Source organism: Rhinopithecus bieti, unplaced genomic scaffold (assembly GCF_001698545.2).
Source record: "Rhinopithecus bieti isolate Rb0 unplaced genomic scaffold, ASM169854v2 scaffold_26532, whole genome shotgun sequence".
In the NCBI taxonomy this organism is placed as follows: domain Eukaryota; kingdom Metazoa; phylum Chordata; class Mammalia; order Primates; family Cercopithecidae; genus Rhinopithecus; species Rhinopithecus bieti.
In genome coordinates this window covers 2,920,547-2,936,218 of record NW_016812934.1, presented here as the reverse complement: position 1 = coordinate 2,936,218, position 15,672 = coordinate 2,920,547, and the positions used below count along the sequence as shown (strand labels likewise).

Below are 15,672 nucleotides of genomic sequence, written 5' to 3'. Positions count from 1 at the left end.
AAAAAAAAAAAAAAAAAATTGCTAGGAACCAGCTCACCCTGAACATCCACAAAGGCAAAGAATCTGATTTTATCTTGTAGTTCCTATATGAACTGTATTTCACAGTAACCAAATAATTCATGAGGGAAAGTTCCTCTTTATAGAAGAAAGTAGAAGGAATTCTAAGTTAGAAAACTTACCATTTTGCAGCGACTAATGGATTGATGAATGTAATCTGCCATCATCAGTGGATGCTAAACAATTAAGTGATTGTTGACAGGGAACTTTATAATGAGGGATCAGGTTGACGTAATTTAGACGCCCTGTAAATAAAAATAAGGATAACTGACCTATACACTTCTTGCCATGATGTAGTAGGAAGTATATAACACCAATTAAGTATTTTTGCCTAAAAAACTGAACCTGAGTATAATCAACCCTCTAGCCTAATCACCAGTTTACAGGAAATACAGGCGATAAAGTGACAAATTAAATAGTGCCGTAGAAGGTAATTAGCCAGGTCCGGGTATAGGCTGCCTCACAGGATAAATTACTCAGTGTCTCCAGACAAATCAATGGCATGAAAAGAAAAGGAAGGACGATGGTGCCAGTGTACGAACATTATAAGAAAGGTTTGAAAAACAAACCAATCTGATATAATGTGTGGACTTTATTTGGATCCTGATTCAGACAAACCAACTATTTAGAAAATCTGAGAGACTTTTAGTGGACTAAATGTTAAGGAATAACTAATTTTGTTAGGTATGAAAATGGCATGGTAGTTATTTATTTTAAAGTCCTTGTTAGAAATGCATACAAAGCATTTACAGATGAAATGACGTGGTCTGGGTTTTACTTCAAAATACTCTAAGAAAAAAGAAAATTTGGGAGGATAGATGAAACAAAATTGATAAGATATTAGTAATTGCTGAAGCTAGGTAATGAGTGGTTTACTGTTCTCTCTACTATGTACATTTGGAAAACTTCCATAATAAAATTTTTTAGAGAATAGGATGTGCTTAAGCGGAAAAACCAAGAGGATTTCGTGATTAAGGGCCATACCTGTGACTTGTAAGAATTTGATACGTGATAATGGCATTTCAGAGAAGAATTTATTTAATACATTGAACTGGATCACTTGATTAAACATTAGAAATTACCTTATGATTAAAAAGTTAAATGTAAAACATGAAGCCATAAGAACCTAGAAAAGAATATTTCAGACTGGAGGATGATATTCTAAGGATAAAGAATAGAAAGCATCAAAAAAATATTAATTGGTGTTACTTTATTAACACAGTACATTTACATATCAAGCAATCATAAATAAAAGGTAAATTAGAGTAAAATACTTATAATACATATGACAAAGATATTGATAACAATATTGAAAGTTATGCAAATCACTAAGAAAACACTAAATTAAAATCTCAATGGAAAAATGACCAATAGACACTAATAAACCTCTAAAAAGATTTTAACTCATAATCAGAGAGCTGAATATAAAAATAATGATTTTCCCCTCTTCAAATTAGCAAAATTTTTTTAGAAAAGCTAATACTTAATAGCATCAAGGACACAGTGAAATGGGCAACCACAAAGCTACCGGTGGCAGGCTGAATTTATGCAGACCTTCTTGAAAGTGTTTGGGCAACCTATATACCAAGAGCTTTTTAAGGTTCATGATCTTTAATTCACTGATTTTATGAATGTTAACTCAAGGAAAAATTAGCAATATGAACAGCTACTTAAATTCAGGATCTTTATCACAGGAGTTATTTATAAGGGAAAAAGTATGTAAAAATTAGAGAATATTAAATAAATTGGCTTACCTTTATGGTGAAATCTTAAGTAGATGGTAAAATCATGTTTTAAAGAATATTTAATGACATGGGGAATTGCTCAGGCTATAACGTTAAGTGAAAAAGAAGTCATTGTGATCCCAATTTTGTGCTATTTATATGTACATCCCTTAGAAAAAAGACTGGAAATGAAATTCCTTAATATATCTATATTTCTGGGTGTTGAGACTAGGTAATTTTTTTTCTTTTCCTTTTTGTATTTCTCTTTATTTTGTAAATTTTCTGCAATGGCATGAATGTTTTTAATCAAGAAAAAAAATTTTAAATAAAGAAGTTCACTATATGTATTCTCCCTTTAACTGTATAGAAAGACAAAGAAGGAAAATATTAACCTCTGGAGTAGGTAGACAGGCTTTATGTAGGCCAGAGAACTTGAGTCGAGCCTTGACGCATCAATCAAATCAAAAATTTTTTACATATTTGTGGTTGTCAGGATCCAAGTTGTATAAGGGAAACCCAAAATTGATATGGATATCTGGTTCATAACATTAACTGTTTGGTCACGTATCACTATGTTTTATTGGAATTAATTAAGGAAGCATCTCAAAAATGTTTAGAAAACAAAAAAGATCATTTGCAATTATAAAACTAGTTAACTCCAAAGCAAGACCTTTCAGCATACATTAAAAGAGCAATAATCTTCCTTATAAGGGAAGCTAAGAATATCAATATACAATAAACATATATATAGTCTTTATATCATCTCCTTTGCTCTACTTAAATATATATACTCTACCTAAAAATATATATATGCTCTACCTAAATATATAAATGTATATGTGATAAATATATAAATAGATATATTTATATATTATAGATAAATATACATATATTTTTCTTTTTATTTAAAGTAGAGCAAAGGAGATGATATAGAGACCTGCAAGGGAGTATGAATTAGAATAAAGTAGAAATTAGCAAAATCTGGGAACCTAGGATAATGGTAGAATCTGTTTCTCAAATACAGTTTCAGTGAATTTCACTTAGCACCTGAATCTTGTAATACATAATAACAGCTAAAAAACAGTCTGTATTTTCTTTTTAAGTCAGGAAATTTTTTATCATTTTGATCTTAACTTAAATTCTTTAACTTTTCAGGAAAATTTGTGTAGCCAGCGAGGTTTGGTACCCAACACAGATGGTCAGACTTTTGAGATTGCAATTTCTAACCAGATGAGACAACATTATGACAGAATTCATGAGACACTAATAAGGGTTTGTATAAAGTACAGTTCAGATATATTCCGTCAATATTTAATGTTTTTTAGATACCAAGAACATAAGACTTTGTATTTATTCATTTCTCTTTTTTACGTTAGAAAAATGGTCCTGCTAGACTATTGAGTTCATCAGCAAATACTTTTGAGCAGAGTATAAAGGCATATCATATGATGAATAAATTTCTTGGCTCCTTCATTGACCATGTATGTATGTCAACATTTATATTTAAGCTGGGATCAAATGCAGTTTTTAAAAGGTTAAGTGGGAATGTCAATTATTTCTTCAAGTCAACCAAGTCAGTAAACTTAGAACCCCCCCACTTAGGACCTTCCCTTCTTTTGTCTGTCACATTCAATACTTAGGAATAACATATTTTTAAAAGACATTTCTAGCATTAACAAACTACAGCTTAGGGATAGAGTTAGGTTATGCAAAAGTAAAATGAAATTTTCTGTGTCTGTTAATATAATGATGATTCCCTTATACTATGTCTGCACTGGAATTTTGTTAGCCAGTTACCAAAATATTACTGTATTATTCATTATTGAAATCCTTGTGTTATGCTATGATTGTACTTCTGAAAAGCATTTTATAAATTGATTTTCAGTATATCTAGCCCTAAATACTACTAAGGGCATTTAAAATTTAAAACATTCCTATAGAGAAGTTTGTTACAGGTTTCAGTGTAGTAAATTCAGTCTTTTGAAGAACAGATTTTCTTTGTGTACTATTCATTTTCATTTTCTCTCCTGCTGATTTTACATTAATTGCAAAGCATTTATTTCACTGCTGTTTTGAAATGATGCTGTCTTTTTTTTAATTAGGTTCATAAGGAAATGGATTACTTTATAAAAGATAAGTTGCTTCTTGAAAGAATTCTTGGAATGGAATTCATGGAACCAATGGAAAAAAGCATCTTTTACAATGGTATCTTTTAAATCCCTTTGTAGAACTTGATAACTATTTTCAAAGTTTGAGAAAAAAGTGCTTGTAGATATTTTTCTTTTCTTTTTTTTTTTTTTTTTTAAGATGGAGTCTCGCTCTATCACCCAGGCTGGAGTGCAGTGGTACAATCTCAGCTCACTGCAAGCTCCATCTCCCGGGTTCACACCGTTCTCCTGCCTCAGCCTCCCGAGTAGCTGGGACTACAGGCACCCACCACCACGCCCGGTTAATTTTTTTTGTATTTTCACTAGAGACGGGGTTTCACCATATTAACCAGGATGATCTTGATGTCTTGACCTCGTAATCCGCCCGCCTTGGCCTCCCAAAGTGCTGGGATTATAAGCATGAGCCACCGAGCCCAGCTGATATTTTTCTTTTGATTTAATAATTTTATGGATAGGCTCATTGGTTCATACCTGTAATCCCAGCACTTTGGGAGGCCGAGGCAGGTGGATCACTTGAGGTCAGGGGTTCCAGACCAGCCTGGCCAACATGGTGAAACCCGTCTTTACTAAAAATACAAAACTTAGCCAGGCATGGTGGCAGGCACATATAGGCCCAGCTACTTGGGAGGCTGAGGCAGGAGAATGACTTGAACCTGGGAGGTGGAGGTTGCAGTGAGCTGGGTTCACTCCATTGCACTCCAACCTGGGTAACAAGAGTGAAACTCTGTTTCAAATAATAATAACAACTTTACATGAAAACAAAGGAAACATAATGAACTCAGTTAACCTCATGAATTATAATTCTTTTCTGTGTTCTATTTTATTATGTCATATAGCAGGAAACAAACACATAAAAGATTCTATAAGAAAGTAGAAAAGGTGAATTTCAGAATCAACAGTCCACATGGAAGAGATAGTAAAACAAATAAAATTCAGATTTTATTGGAATGTTCGTTTAATGCCAAACATATGAAACACTTAAAGAAGAATAACATTTGTGATTAATTTTAATACTTAACTTTTATCTTATCCAAGTTTGTAAAATTGCTAATATTTGTGACAGGAATAGTGATTAAACCTAGTTTCATGTTAAAAAGATAGTATATATGTCATTTGTAGTATGACTGATGACCTATTGTATGAGTAAGAATAGAAGTGGTATAACCAATGCCCTGGCCTAGATATCATTTACCCATATGTTATTGCATGCCAGATATTGTGTCAGTCTGAGATACACAGACAAATGATCCCTACCTTGGGTATCTTGTTTAATAGACTATAGAAGGCAAACATGTGAATAAAGAGGGTGGTACTGGCATAGAAGTCTGTACAGGCACAGGTTGTGCCGGGGACAGAAGGGAGCATAGAAAATCTAACCAGATATGAGGTAAAGCCGGAAGAGGCAACATGGAGAAGTTTGAACTGAGTTTTAAAAACTCAGTAGCGGCCGGGCGCGGTGGCTCAAGCCTGTAATCCCAGCACTTTGGGAGGCCGAGACGGGCGGATCACGAGGTCAGGAGATGGAAACCATCCTGGCTAACACGGTGAAACCCCGTCTCTACTAAAAAAGACAAAAAACTAGCCGGGCAAGGGTGCGGGCACCTGTAGTCCCAGCTACTCGGGAGGCTGAGGCAGGAGAATGGCGTGAACCTGGGAGGCGGAGCTTGCAGTGAGCTGAGATCCGGCCACTGCACTCCAGCCTGGGCGACAGAGCGAGACTCCATCTCAAAAAAAAAGAGATTAAACAAAACAAAACAAAACAAAAAACTCAGTAGCTGTTTGTCAACCGAGAGGATTAAGGTAAGAGAGGGAGGCAAAGACATTCATGCAGACAGGGAAAAGGGGATTCAAAAACAGTGCGCAAAGTGCATTATGCACTTTCAAACTTTATAAAGTCTGATATGAAGTGGGACACAGTGGAAGAGAGTACTTGAAAGATAAAGAAAGCAGAGACCAAATTACAACGGCCTTGCCTGATACACTAAGGAGTTTCACTCTATCCTGTAAACCTGTTGTTTCTAAAATTTTTTTTTAAATTTTTTGCCCTGCAAGATGTATATAAGTTGATCCATGGAGGTGTGAGAAGAAAATATTAAAATGTCTATTTGTGTATATTTGCAATTTAATCACCATTAATCTATTTTTAAATTTATATGGAGTAGTAATTAATAAAATATTTCTATTATATCTATTATGGGTTGCATGCTCAACATCTTATTCTGATAGGGATGCATGATCAAAATGATTTAGAAACCACTGCTAATGGGGCCGGGCACGGTGGCTCATGCCTGTAATCCCAGCACTTTGGGAGGCCGAGGCAGGCGGATCACCTGAGGTCAGGAGTTCAAGACCAGCCTGGCCAACATGGTGAAACCCTGTCTCTACTAAAAATACAAAATTAGCCAGGAGTGGCGGTGCATACCTGTAATCCCAGTTACTTGGGAGGCTGAGGCAGGAGAATTGCTTGAACCCAGGAGGCAGAGGTTGTGGTGAGCTGAGATCGCGCCATTGCACTCCAGCCTGGGCAACAAGAGCAAAACCCTATTTAAAAAAAAAAAAAAAAAAACGGGGAAAAAAAAAAGAAAAGAAAAAGAAACCACTGCTAATGAACATGGATATATCACTGAAGGGTGCTAAGCAGATCTGATTTGTAAATTGGAAGAATTACTCTGTCAGTAGGTTACAAGTTGAGTTTAAATAGATGCAAAATTGTAACAGCATAGTTTAGACATTAGGATTATAGCTTTCCTCCAGGGCATAGTGGCTCAAACCTGTAATACCAGCCCTTTGGGAGACCAAGGCAGGCGGTCACTTGAGCAGTTCAAGGCTGCAGTGAGTTATGATCATGCCATAGCACTATAGCCTGGATGGCAGAGCAAGACCCTGTCTCTGTAAAACAAAACCAGACAAACAAAAGTATTGTAGCTTTCAAAGTCTTCTGGTCTTGGATTCAAAACCTGACTCTACCATTTACTGGCTTTGTGAACTTTGAGAAACTTGCTTAGCCTTTCTGAACTTTAATGCCTTCTTTGTAAAATTGGTTACAATCCTCTAAAAGTTTTGTGGAGTTACTATGTGTTAATATAAAGAACCCAGTAAAGTATCTGTTATGGACAGGCACTCAGAAAAGGAAATGTTATTATTATTATTATTATTATTTTTTGAGATGGAGTTTCACTCTTGTTGCCCAGGCTGGAGCGCAATGGTGTGATCTTGGCTCACTGCAACCTCCGCCTCCCAGGTTCAAGCAATTCTCCTGCCTCAGCCTCCCACGTAGCTGGGATTACAGGCATGTGCCACCACACCTGGCTAATTTTGTATTTTAGTAGAGGCGGGGTTTCACCATGTTGGTCAGGCTGGTCTTGAACTCGTGACCTCAGGTGATCTGCCCACCTTGGCCTCCCAAAGTGCTGGGATTACAGACATGAGCCACCGTGCCCGGCCCTATTATTTTTAATAATACAATAGTCACTTTCTTTCTTCCTGCTTTTTTCTTCCTTTCTCCTTCAGTCTTCCTTCCTCTTCCTCATATCTTCCTCCTCTTTCTAACTGTGTTCTTCCATCTCTCTATCTTCTTCTTTTTTTTTTTTTTTTTGGAGATGGTGTTTCGCTCTGTTGTCCAGGCTGGAGTGCAGTGGCGCAATCTTGGCTCACTGCAACCTCCACCTCCCAGGTTCAAGCAATTCTCCTGCCTCAGCTACCGGAGTAGCTGGAATTACAGGCGCCTGCCACCACACCTGGCTAATTTTTGTGTTTTTAGTAGAGATGGAGTTTCACCATATTGGCCAGGCTGGCCTCAAACTCCTGACCTCAAGTAACCTGCCCACCTCAGCCTCCCAAAGTGGGATTACAGGTGTGAGCCACCGCTCCTTGCCTCACTATCTTCGTCTTCATCAAGAGATGATGAGACTATCAGCTAAGGCAGTAGCAGTGGGGCTAGAAAAGAAAGGATTGCCAGAAATGTTAAGGGAAAAGACTAGTCAAAAATTATCCAGACTTCTGGCTGTGTGACTAAGTGGGTGGTGGTGCCTTTCAATAACAGAGGCAATACAGAGGGAGGACCAGGTTTTGAGGGAAAGAGGATGAATTTAGTTTTCAGTATGTTGCATCTTGAGGTACTTTAGGACATCTAGGAAGAGGTATCCAGTAGGCATTAAATATAAGGGACCAGGTCGTAGGAGAAAGTAGAAGCACACAATAAATTGAGGAGTTGCTATCATATGAAGTCATTGCTGGAGCAGTGTTAGTAGAAAATCACCAAGAGACAGCATGTAAAACAGGTTTATTTTTAAGATTATATATGCAAGTATAATGTGCATATTTTGTAAGGATATAACTTATAGGTCAGTGAATTTTCACAAACTGAATATACCCCTGTAACTAGTACCCTTTTAAGAGAGAACATTACCAGCACTCCAGATGCCCCCTTGTATAAAGCAGATGTTCCTAACTGGGTATCCCCAGGCTGCTTCAGTGGTTTTCTGGATTTCCCTGAAATTGTTGGCAAGACTTGTATATGTATAGTTTTTTGTTTGTTTGTTTGTTTTTTCCTGGTGAAAGGGTCTTTAGCTTTCATCAGGCTTTTGTGGTTTTTTGTTTGTTTGTTTGTTTGTTTAGAGACAGGTTTTTGTTCTGTTGCCCAGGCTAGAGTGCAGTGGTACAATCATATTAATAGCTCACTATAACCTCAGACTCCTGGGTTCATGCACTCCTCCCATCTCAGTCTCCCAAATACCTAAGACTACAGGTGTGCACCACCAGATCCCGCTTTTCTTTTTTCTTTTTTTTTTGGTAGAGATGGAGGCTCGCTATGTTGCCTAGGCTGGTCTTGAACTCCTGGCCTCAAGCAGTCCTCCTGCCTCAGCCTCCCAAAGTGCTGGAATTACAGGCATGAGACACTGTGCCCGGCCTCATCATAATCTTTTTAAAAGGGTGTTCACATCCCAATAAGGATGAAACCTGCTGGTGGAGTGAGAAGAGAACTTAGAGCAAAACCTTAAGGGGACTATTTGAAATAAATTCTTGAACTCTTGAACACTGTGTACTATTCTGTGCCTTGCTGGGTTTTTTCTCTAATTTACTCTATCTCAGGGAATGTTTGTAAGATTAATTTAGCTTTTAGTTACAAAAAGAAATAGAGAAAGGCTATTTATTAACTGGTCTTTGAAACTTACACTACCAGCAGTTACCAACCATTGGTCCTAATGTTAAAACTGCTTTTTAGGAGGTGTTATGAGTTTTTTAACTAACCTCTTTTAGATGAGCAAATCTTAAAATTTTTGTTTATTTTTGTGTAAGCCATGAAGTATTGTATATAGTATGTTTCTAATGTGCTGTTTTTAAATATCCAGATTTTGTCACCAGAAATTTATCACAGACTTGTTCCTTTTTTAAATTTCTAATTTATATTTTCTAAACATTTTTAATAGATGAAGGTTATTCTTTCAGCAGTGTCCTGTATTATGGAAATGAAGCTACCCTTCTTATTTTTGATCTGCTGTTCTTCTGTGTTGTGGATTTGGCTTGCCAAAATTTTATTTTAGCGTCCTTCCTTACATATCTACAACAAGAGGTAAATTTTAAAAATTTTTCTACATTTCCCTTCATTTTCTTGAGAGAAATATGTTAGAAGTAGATATTTTCATAGCAGAGAGTAACAATGTCTACTTTTACTACAATTTTTTAAAGGTTTAGAATATGACTAACCCCACTTAAAGGAGGAATAACATTTCAACCAACTGTACTCTGTCCTTTAGGGTCAATGAAATACTGGGGTCTAGTGGAGGGCATCAGTTGCTTGATTATACATGGAAGAGGAATCCTATAGGAAGACATTTAACTACTAGTCTCCTAGATGCTACAAGTGAACAGTAATTAGAGTCCCATCCACCCTCTCCACCAGATGTTAAGTAACAAAAAAAACAGGCACTGGAGAGCTAGCTCAGGGCTCAGCACCAAAGGGAAGCCCCCTTTAGCCTGCAGCTTTGACACCTGCCCTACCTGTGTAGATGAAAAGCAACTTTGTGTATGAGTGTGGACCCTGAAATAGCGATTTCAAGAAATGGCAAATCTGTTCTTGAAATGGTGTTATTATCAACTAAATATTCTCCACTATGTCAAAGAAGTATATATAAGTAAGATGCAATTTATTAGTCCTTGACAGTGATCTAGAATTGTGCAGAAATTCTATCCCTAACGAGTAGATTCTTTTGATGTTTCCTTAGTTTTAGACTTAGAAGAAAGTTGCCTTTCTAAATATTTTAAAGTGTATCCCTGTGAACATGAGAGAATTTGTATTATTAATTCATAAGAATTTACTCTAAATGGGAACATACATTGCTTTGAAACTATGAACAAAATTATCATCTTGAAATAATTTTATGTATCACCATGGGATTCAGATGCCTGATACATGAAAATAGTTGAGAGAATTAGCTAATTTAATCTAGATATTTTAACTGATGTGCATATTTAATTTTGTTTATATTTCTTTTCATTCTGAATTGTTTTAATTTTCCAGATTTTTAGATATATCCGTAATACAGTAGGACAAAAGAATTTGGTGTCCAAAACATTGGTGGATCAAAGATTTTTGATTTAACTTCCTGAATAAATAACTTAAAGACTCAGTATAATCATGGCCAAAAAAAATGTCATGATACCAGGTTAGTTTGCCATATTTTAAAACTTTTAATGCAAACTATTCTGTTTTGTTTTTTATTTGCAGAAAGATTTATTTTTATAACTTGGGAATATATGTGATAAAACAGAAAATATTGTTTTCCCATTGCGTGTGGTATTTAATGCAGTAAATAATAAATTAACACTGACAGTGAGGCCAAAAAAAAATCTAAATGTTGCTTTCAGCATAATACTTTTTAATGATAATTAAAACAGTCCCCATCAATTTTCTCTGTGGATTATTTTATAAACTGAGAGCTGCCTGAATTTTCTCACATTGACAAAGTAATTTGATTCCAAGTTTAAGACTAGTTTTCAGTTTGATATTTTCATGTTTTGTGTGCTTATGGTTAAATAAATGTTGAAAGATATTTTCAAGTTTACTTAGAAATTTTAAATTGTATTATTGCTGATTCAATTTGCCTTATTCTAATTGCTTACCCTAGTTGGCAGTGGATTAATTCACTGTTGGATTAATATGCATCTCATGAAATGATATCTTTTCATTCCTTTGTATATCTGTATTAGGTCAGTATGCTCTTTCCATGCAATGTATTTGCATTTCTAATATAGTTTACATTTATTAAGTTATTATACGTGACATTTTTCCCAATATTTTTTATACATTTTAATTACTTAATATTTTAAGAGTTATCTTCCAAAGTTTTGCTTTTCAATTATGTTTAAAGATTGTAAATAGCAAACAGTAAGGCTGGGTGCTGTGGTTCACGTCTGTAATCCCAACACTTTGGAAGGCCAAGGCAGGTGGATCACTTCAAGTCAGGAGTTCAAGACCAGCCTGGCCAACATGGCAAAACCCCATATCTACAAAAAATACAAAAATTAGTTGGATGTGGTGGCCTGTAATCCCAGCTACTTGGGAGGCTGAGGAACAAGAATTGCTTGAAACCAGGAGATGGGGGCTGCAGTGAGCCAGATAGCACCACTGCACTACAGCCTGGACGACAGAGCAAGACCCTGTCTCAGAAAAAAACAAAAACAAAAAACTGTAAATGTATCATGTTTCTCACTGCTTTCTATGTTAATGCTGTGTAAATACTTAAAATGGAATACTGTATAAATATTGTTTATATTTTCTCATTTGAAAATATATACTAAAACATTTGGTGTTTCTGTTTTCTATTTCATTAATGTATATCTCATGGAGTAGCATTTAGGAATATAGCATTATTGGGGCAGAGGTCCCAGCCATTGCCAAAGTTGAATCTTTTACATTTCCCTGAATCTTGAGGATGACTGAAAAGGAAGTCTTTGAAAGTGCAGTTTCTGAAGGATCACAGTACAGGAATGCCTTTATAAAAGCTGCAGAGATTAATACATGTACCAGCATGGATTTTTAAAACCTCTCAGTCAGAAGGGTATGAAAGAAATTCAACCATCATTCAACATAGAAGAAGTTAATTTTAGTGCAAATGTTTTTAAGTATTAAATTTCACAATAAAGGATCAATTGGCTTACTTGCTGATAAATTAAAACAGAGAAAACATTTAAAATCATTCTAAATTAATTTTGTATGATATTTTTATTTTGGTTAGATGCATAAAAATGTGTTCAGATTTTCATACACTATCAACTCCTTTGTTCACATTGTCACAATTTACATTTCCTGATCATGTGCATAGTTATTCACTAGATTCATTACCCTTTGTCTATTTCTGTAGTACCCAGTCACTGTACTTTGAATCTTATATCCCTGATTTTACTGGTTTTCTAGAAACATTTGATGTCTCTTCATCATTTCATAATGAAACAAAACCTAGAGAGGTTCTTTATAAGCTGTTGTGTACTTTGTGTGCTCCTTAGAAATGTACAGGGCCCTAAAATACTTCTGTAGACCAGTGTCTCTGTTATGGGAGATTTGTAAATGCTTGCTTCTCTGGCATTGCTGTCCTAACTACCTTTTCAGAAGGCTTTGCTGATTACCTACATTGAGGAACATTCAAAATGATCATTAACTCAGTGCTTACAAGCGTGAAGCATGTATCTTTTTTATAAATAGTGACAAATATAAGCTGAGGGGAAATAAATGTAAGTCAAGGAGCAGTGAGCAGTGCGGCTTAATGGAAAATGCTCCAAATTGAGCAACAGAACCTGGATTCAAATTAGAATTTTGCCGGTCACTTACAAACTTTGGTATCTTGAACAAAGTAATTTGCCATCATTGAGCTTCATTCTACATCTCTACAATGAAAATAATATCCTTTGCTTACCACTTGTTGTAAGGCTTAGTTTCGTGTGTGTGTGTGTGTGTGTGTGTGTGTGTGTGTGAGAGAGAGAGAGAGAGAGAGAGAGATGGGGTCTCCCTCTTGTCACCCAGGTTGGAATGCAGTGGCACGATTTTAGCCCACTGTAACCTCCGCCTCCTAGGCTCAAGCAGTCCTCCACCTCAGCCTCCCAAGTAGCTGGAACAGCAGGTGTGCGCCACCACACCCAGCTAATTTTTTGTGGGTTTTTTTGTAGAGACAAGGGTTTACCATGTTGCCCAGGCTGGTCTTGAACTCCTGATCAAGAGATTCACCCACCTTGGCCTCCAAAAGTACTGGGATTACAGGTGTGAGCCACTACACCTGGCCAGGATTAGTTTCTTAAAATGTGATTTTAACGTTGAGTAAATATGAATGCTGGAATTTTTATTTTTAGTTTAAAATATCTGCCCCAAAGTATATTTTTATATTGCTAATAAATTAATAATATGATATTAAAACTCAGATTACTGATCTCAATAACTGGCCAATGAAAATTCTGAGTCTGCCTTCTTCCTCAGCCACCCCCAGCTCCACCAGGAAGAGGCCCAGATAGAGGTCAGCGATACACGTAAAACATAAAAGAAGAAAACACCCCTGTGGGAGACACAGTTCATGATAAGAGGGTGGAGAGAACAGGAAGAGCGTAATATTGTCTCTGCGAGGGAGAGTTTTTTCATTTGCTCATTCATTCCAACAATGTTTCTACCTCTTCCCACTCCCAGCACCTCAGAAGGGTCTTATAATTAGTAGGAGAAACAGGTAAATTAACCAATAATGACAGCAATATGAAACGCGCTGCAGTCCCGGGGTGTGATGTAAGGAAAGCTCTTAACTGTACTTCTGGGTCATCAGGGCTTTGACCTCAGAGAAGCGGATTTGATCTAAGATTTTAAGATAAGCAAGCAAGCAAACAAACAAACAAATGCAACCAAAGCATGGAACAGTATGTGCTCAGAGACAAAGCAGCACATGGCAGTTTGGGGCACTACGGACAGTTTGAATACAGAGTACATGTACTGCTTATATTTTTAAAATTGTATAAGATGTTTTGTCATTTTAAGAAACTTCCCTTCTGGGGAGTGATTGCCCCTCCTGGGGCTCCCCAATTCTTCTAGATAGCAAAGGACTCAGGTGGGAGCATACCTTTGATACACGAACTATAGCCCTGAGCCACACCTCTGTGGCCCTGAAACCCCAGAAGGCAATGTTCCTCTTCCTTAAATCATCCCAGGACCAGGTAACAGGCAACTAGGGACTCCCTTTGTAGTTTACAGCACACTGAAATTATTCCAACAAGCCGATCCCAAACTGTTGACCCCGCCTTACCATTTCCTCGGAAACTCCAGTAAGCGCCCAGGCTCTCCCCTGGCTCCTGGTGCTCCCGCCTCCTGACTGGCGCTTTCCCCTGTGGCTGTGCGTGATGTGCCATGCCATCTGTTTCTAGGACCTGTGAGTGTAAGAAACTTTTTCCTGTCTCCCCTTGTCATTCCTCACTCATCACTACATAAAAGAACACAGAGCAGTATGTTTGGAGGCTTTGGAGGGCGATGAGGTTGGAAAGGAAAACAGGAGTCACATCATTAAAGGTTTTTATGTTGGGCCACATCTCCATCACTTGCATGGAATGTTTAACCAAGTTGGAGATAAGTGCTCCTGCTCTCTGTTGCCTGGCTGCATGTTGTGGTTTGCAAGAAAATACATTGCCCACTGCCCATAAGAGAGGCACCAAGGGTAGTAGTTGAGAGCACAGACCCTGGAGCCAGACTGGCCTGTGTTTAAGTCCTGGCTGCACCACTTACTGGCTGGGCAATTTGAGCAAGTCATGATTAAATTTTCTAATCTGTAAAAGAGATAAATAGTACCTGCCTCAAAGACGTATTGGGAAGATAAAATGAGTTATTGCGTACAGTGCTTAGAAAAGTGCCTGGCACGTAGTAAATGCTATGTGAATATAAGCTGTGTAGTAGTAATAGTAGTAGTAGTTCCCATTAATATTTAGTGCAGAAAGAGAGACCCAGATTAGACCCACTAGAGACTACATTAAGACACTGTCTCCTTACTGAGTGTGCTAGAAGTAGCGGTAGACAAACTGCCTGCCACACAGTTGTCTGTGGGTTTTAAAAAATAACTGCTTCTGTTATTTTTATAATAATTATTGCTTCCATTGTAATTATTATCATTACAAGGAATACATGGCTGTGGCCCAAGGATGGATAAATAATCACAGATGATCAGTAGAATGAGGTCCAGGAAGAAGTCCACAGGTGTGTGGATATGTATATGCACACACATGACAAGGGTAGCATGCAGTGCAGTAAGGGAAAGGTGTTTATCGATGTGCCATTGAATATCCCAGTGGAAAAAACGCATGCCCCTATGTCATACTTACACAAAAATCACTTTCAGGTAGATGCTGAATCTAAATGTGAAAGGGTAAATGGTAAAGTTTCTATAAGATAAAAGGGGAATATATTCATGACTTTCATGTAGGTCTTTTAGTTTTTTGTTTTGTTTTGAGACAGGGTCACTCTGTTGCCCAGGTTTGAGTGCAGTGGCACAATCATAGTTCACTGTAGACTCGACCTCCCAGGCTCAAACGATCTCGCACCTCAGTCTCCAGAGTAGTTGGGATTACAGGCACATGCCTCTCTGCTTGGATACTTTTAAATTTTTTTGTAGAGACAGAGTCTCATTATGTTGCCCGGGCTGAACTCAGACTCCTGGCCTCAAGCTTTCCTCCAGCCTCAGTCTCCCAAAGCACTAGGATTACACACC

At 37.2% G+C, this 15,672-nt stretch overlaps 1 protein-coding gene across 1 annotated transcript in view; it reads left to right on the top strand.

Annotated features, from left to right (window-relative positions):
• TMEM67 (transmembrane protein 67) overlaps positions 1 to 11,759 on the top strand; it is a 67,882-nt gene extending 56,123 nt beyond the window's left edge. The window contains 5 exon segments of the mRNA XM_017847336.1: positions 2,937 to 3,053; positions 3,158 to 3,262; positions 3,884 to 3,986; positions 9,379 to 9,521; positions 10,470 to 11,759. Coding sequence (XP_017702825.1) covers positions 2,937 to 3,053; positions 3,158 to 3,262; positions 3,884 to 3,986; positions 9,379 to 9,521; positions 10,470 to 10,550 — 549 coding nt within the window. The 3' untranslated portion in view covers positions 10,551 to 11,759.
• The last annotated feature ends 3,913 nt before the right edge of the window (positions 11,760 to 15,672 follow it).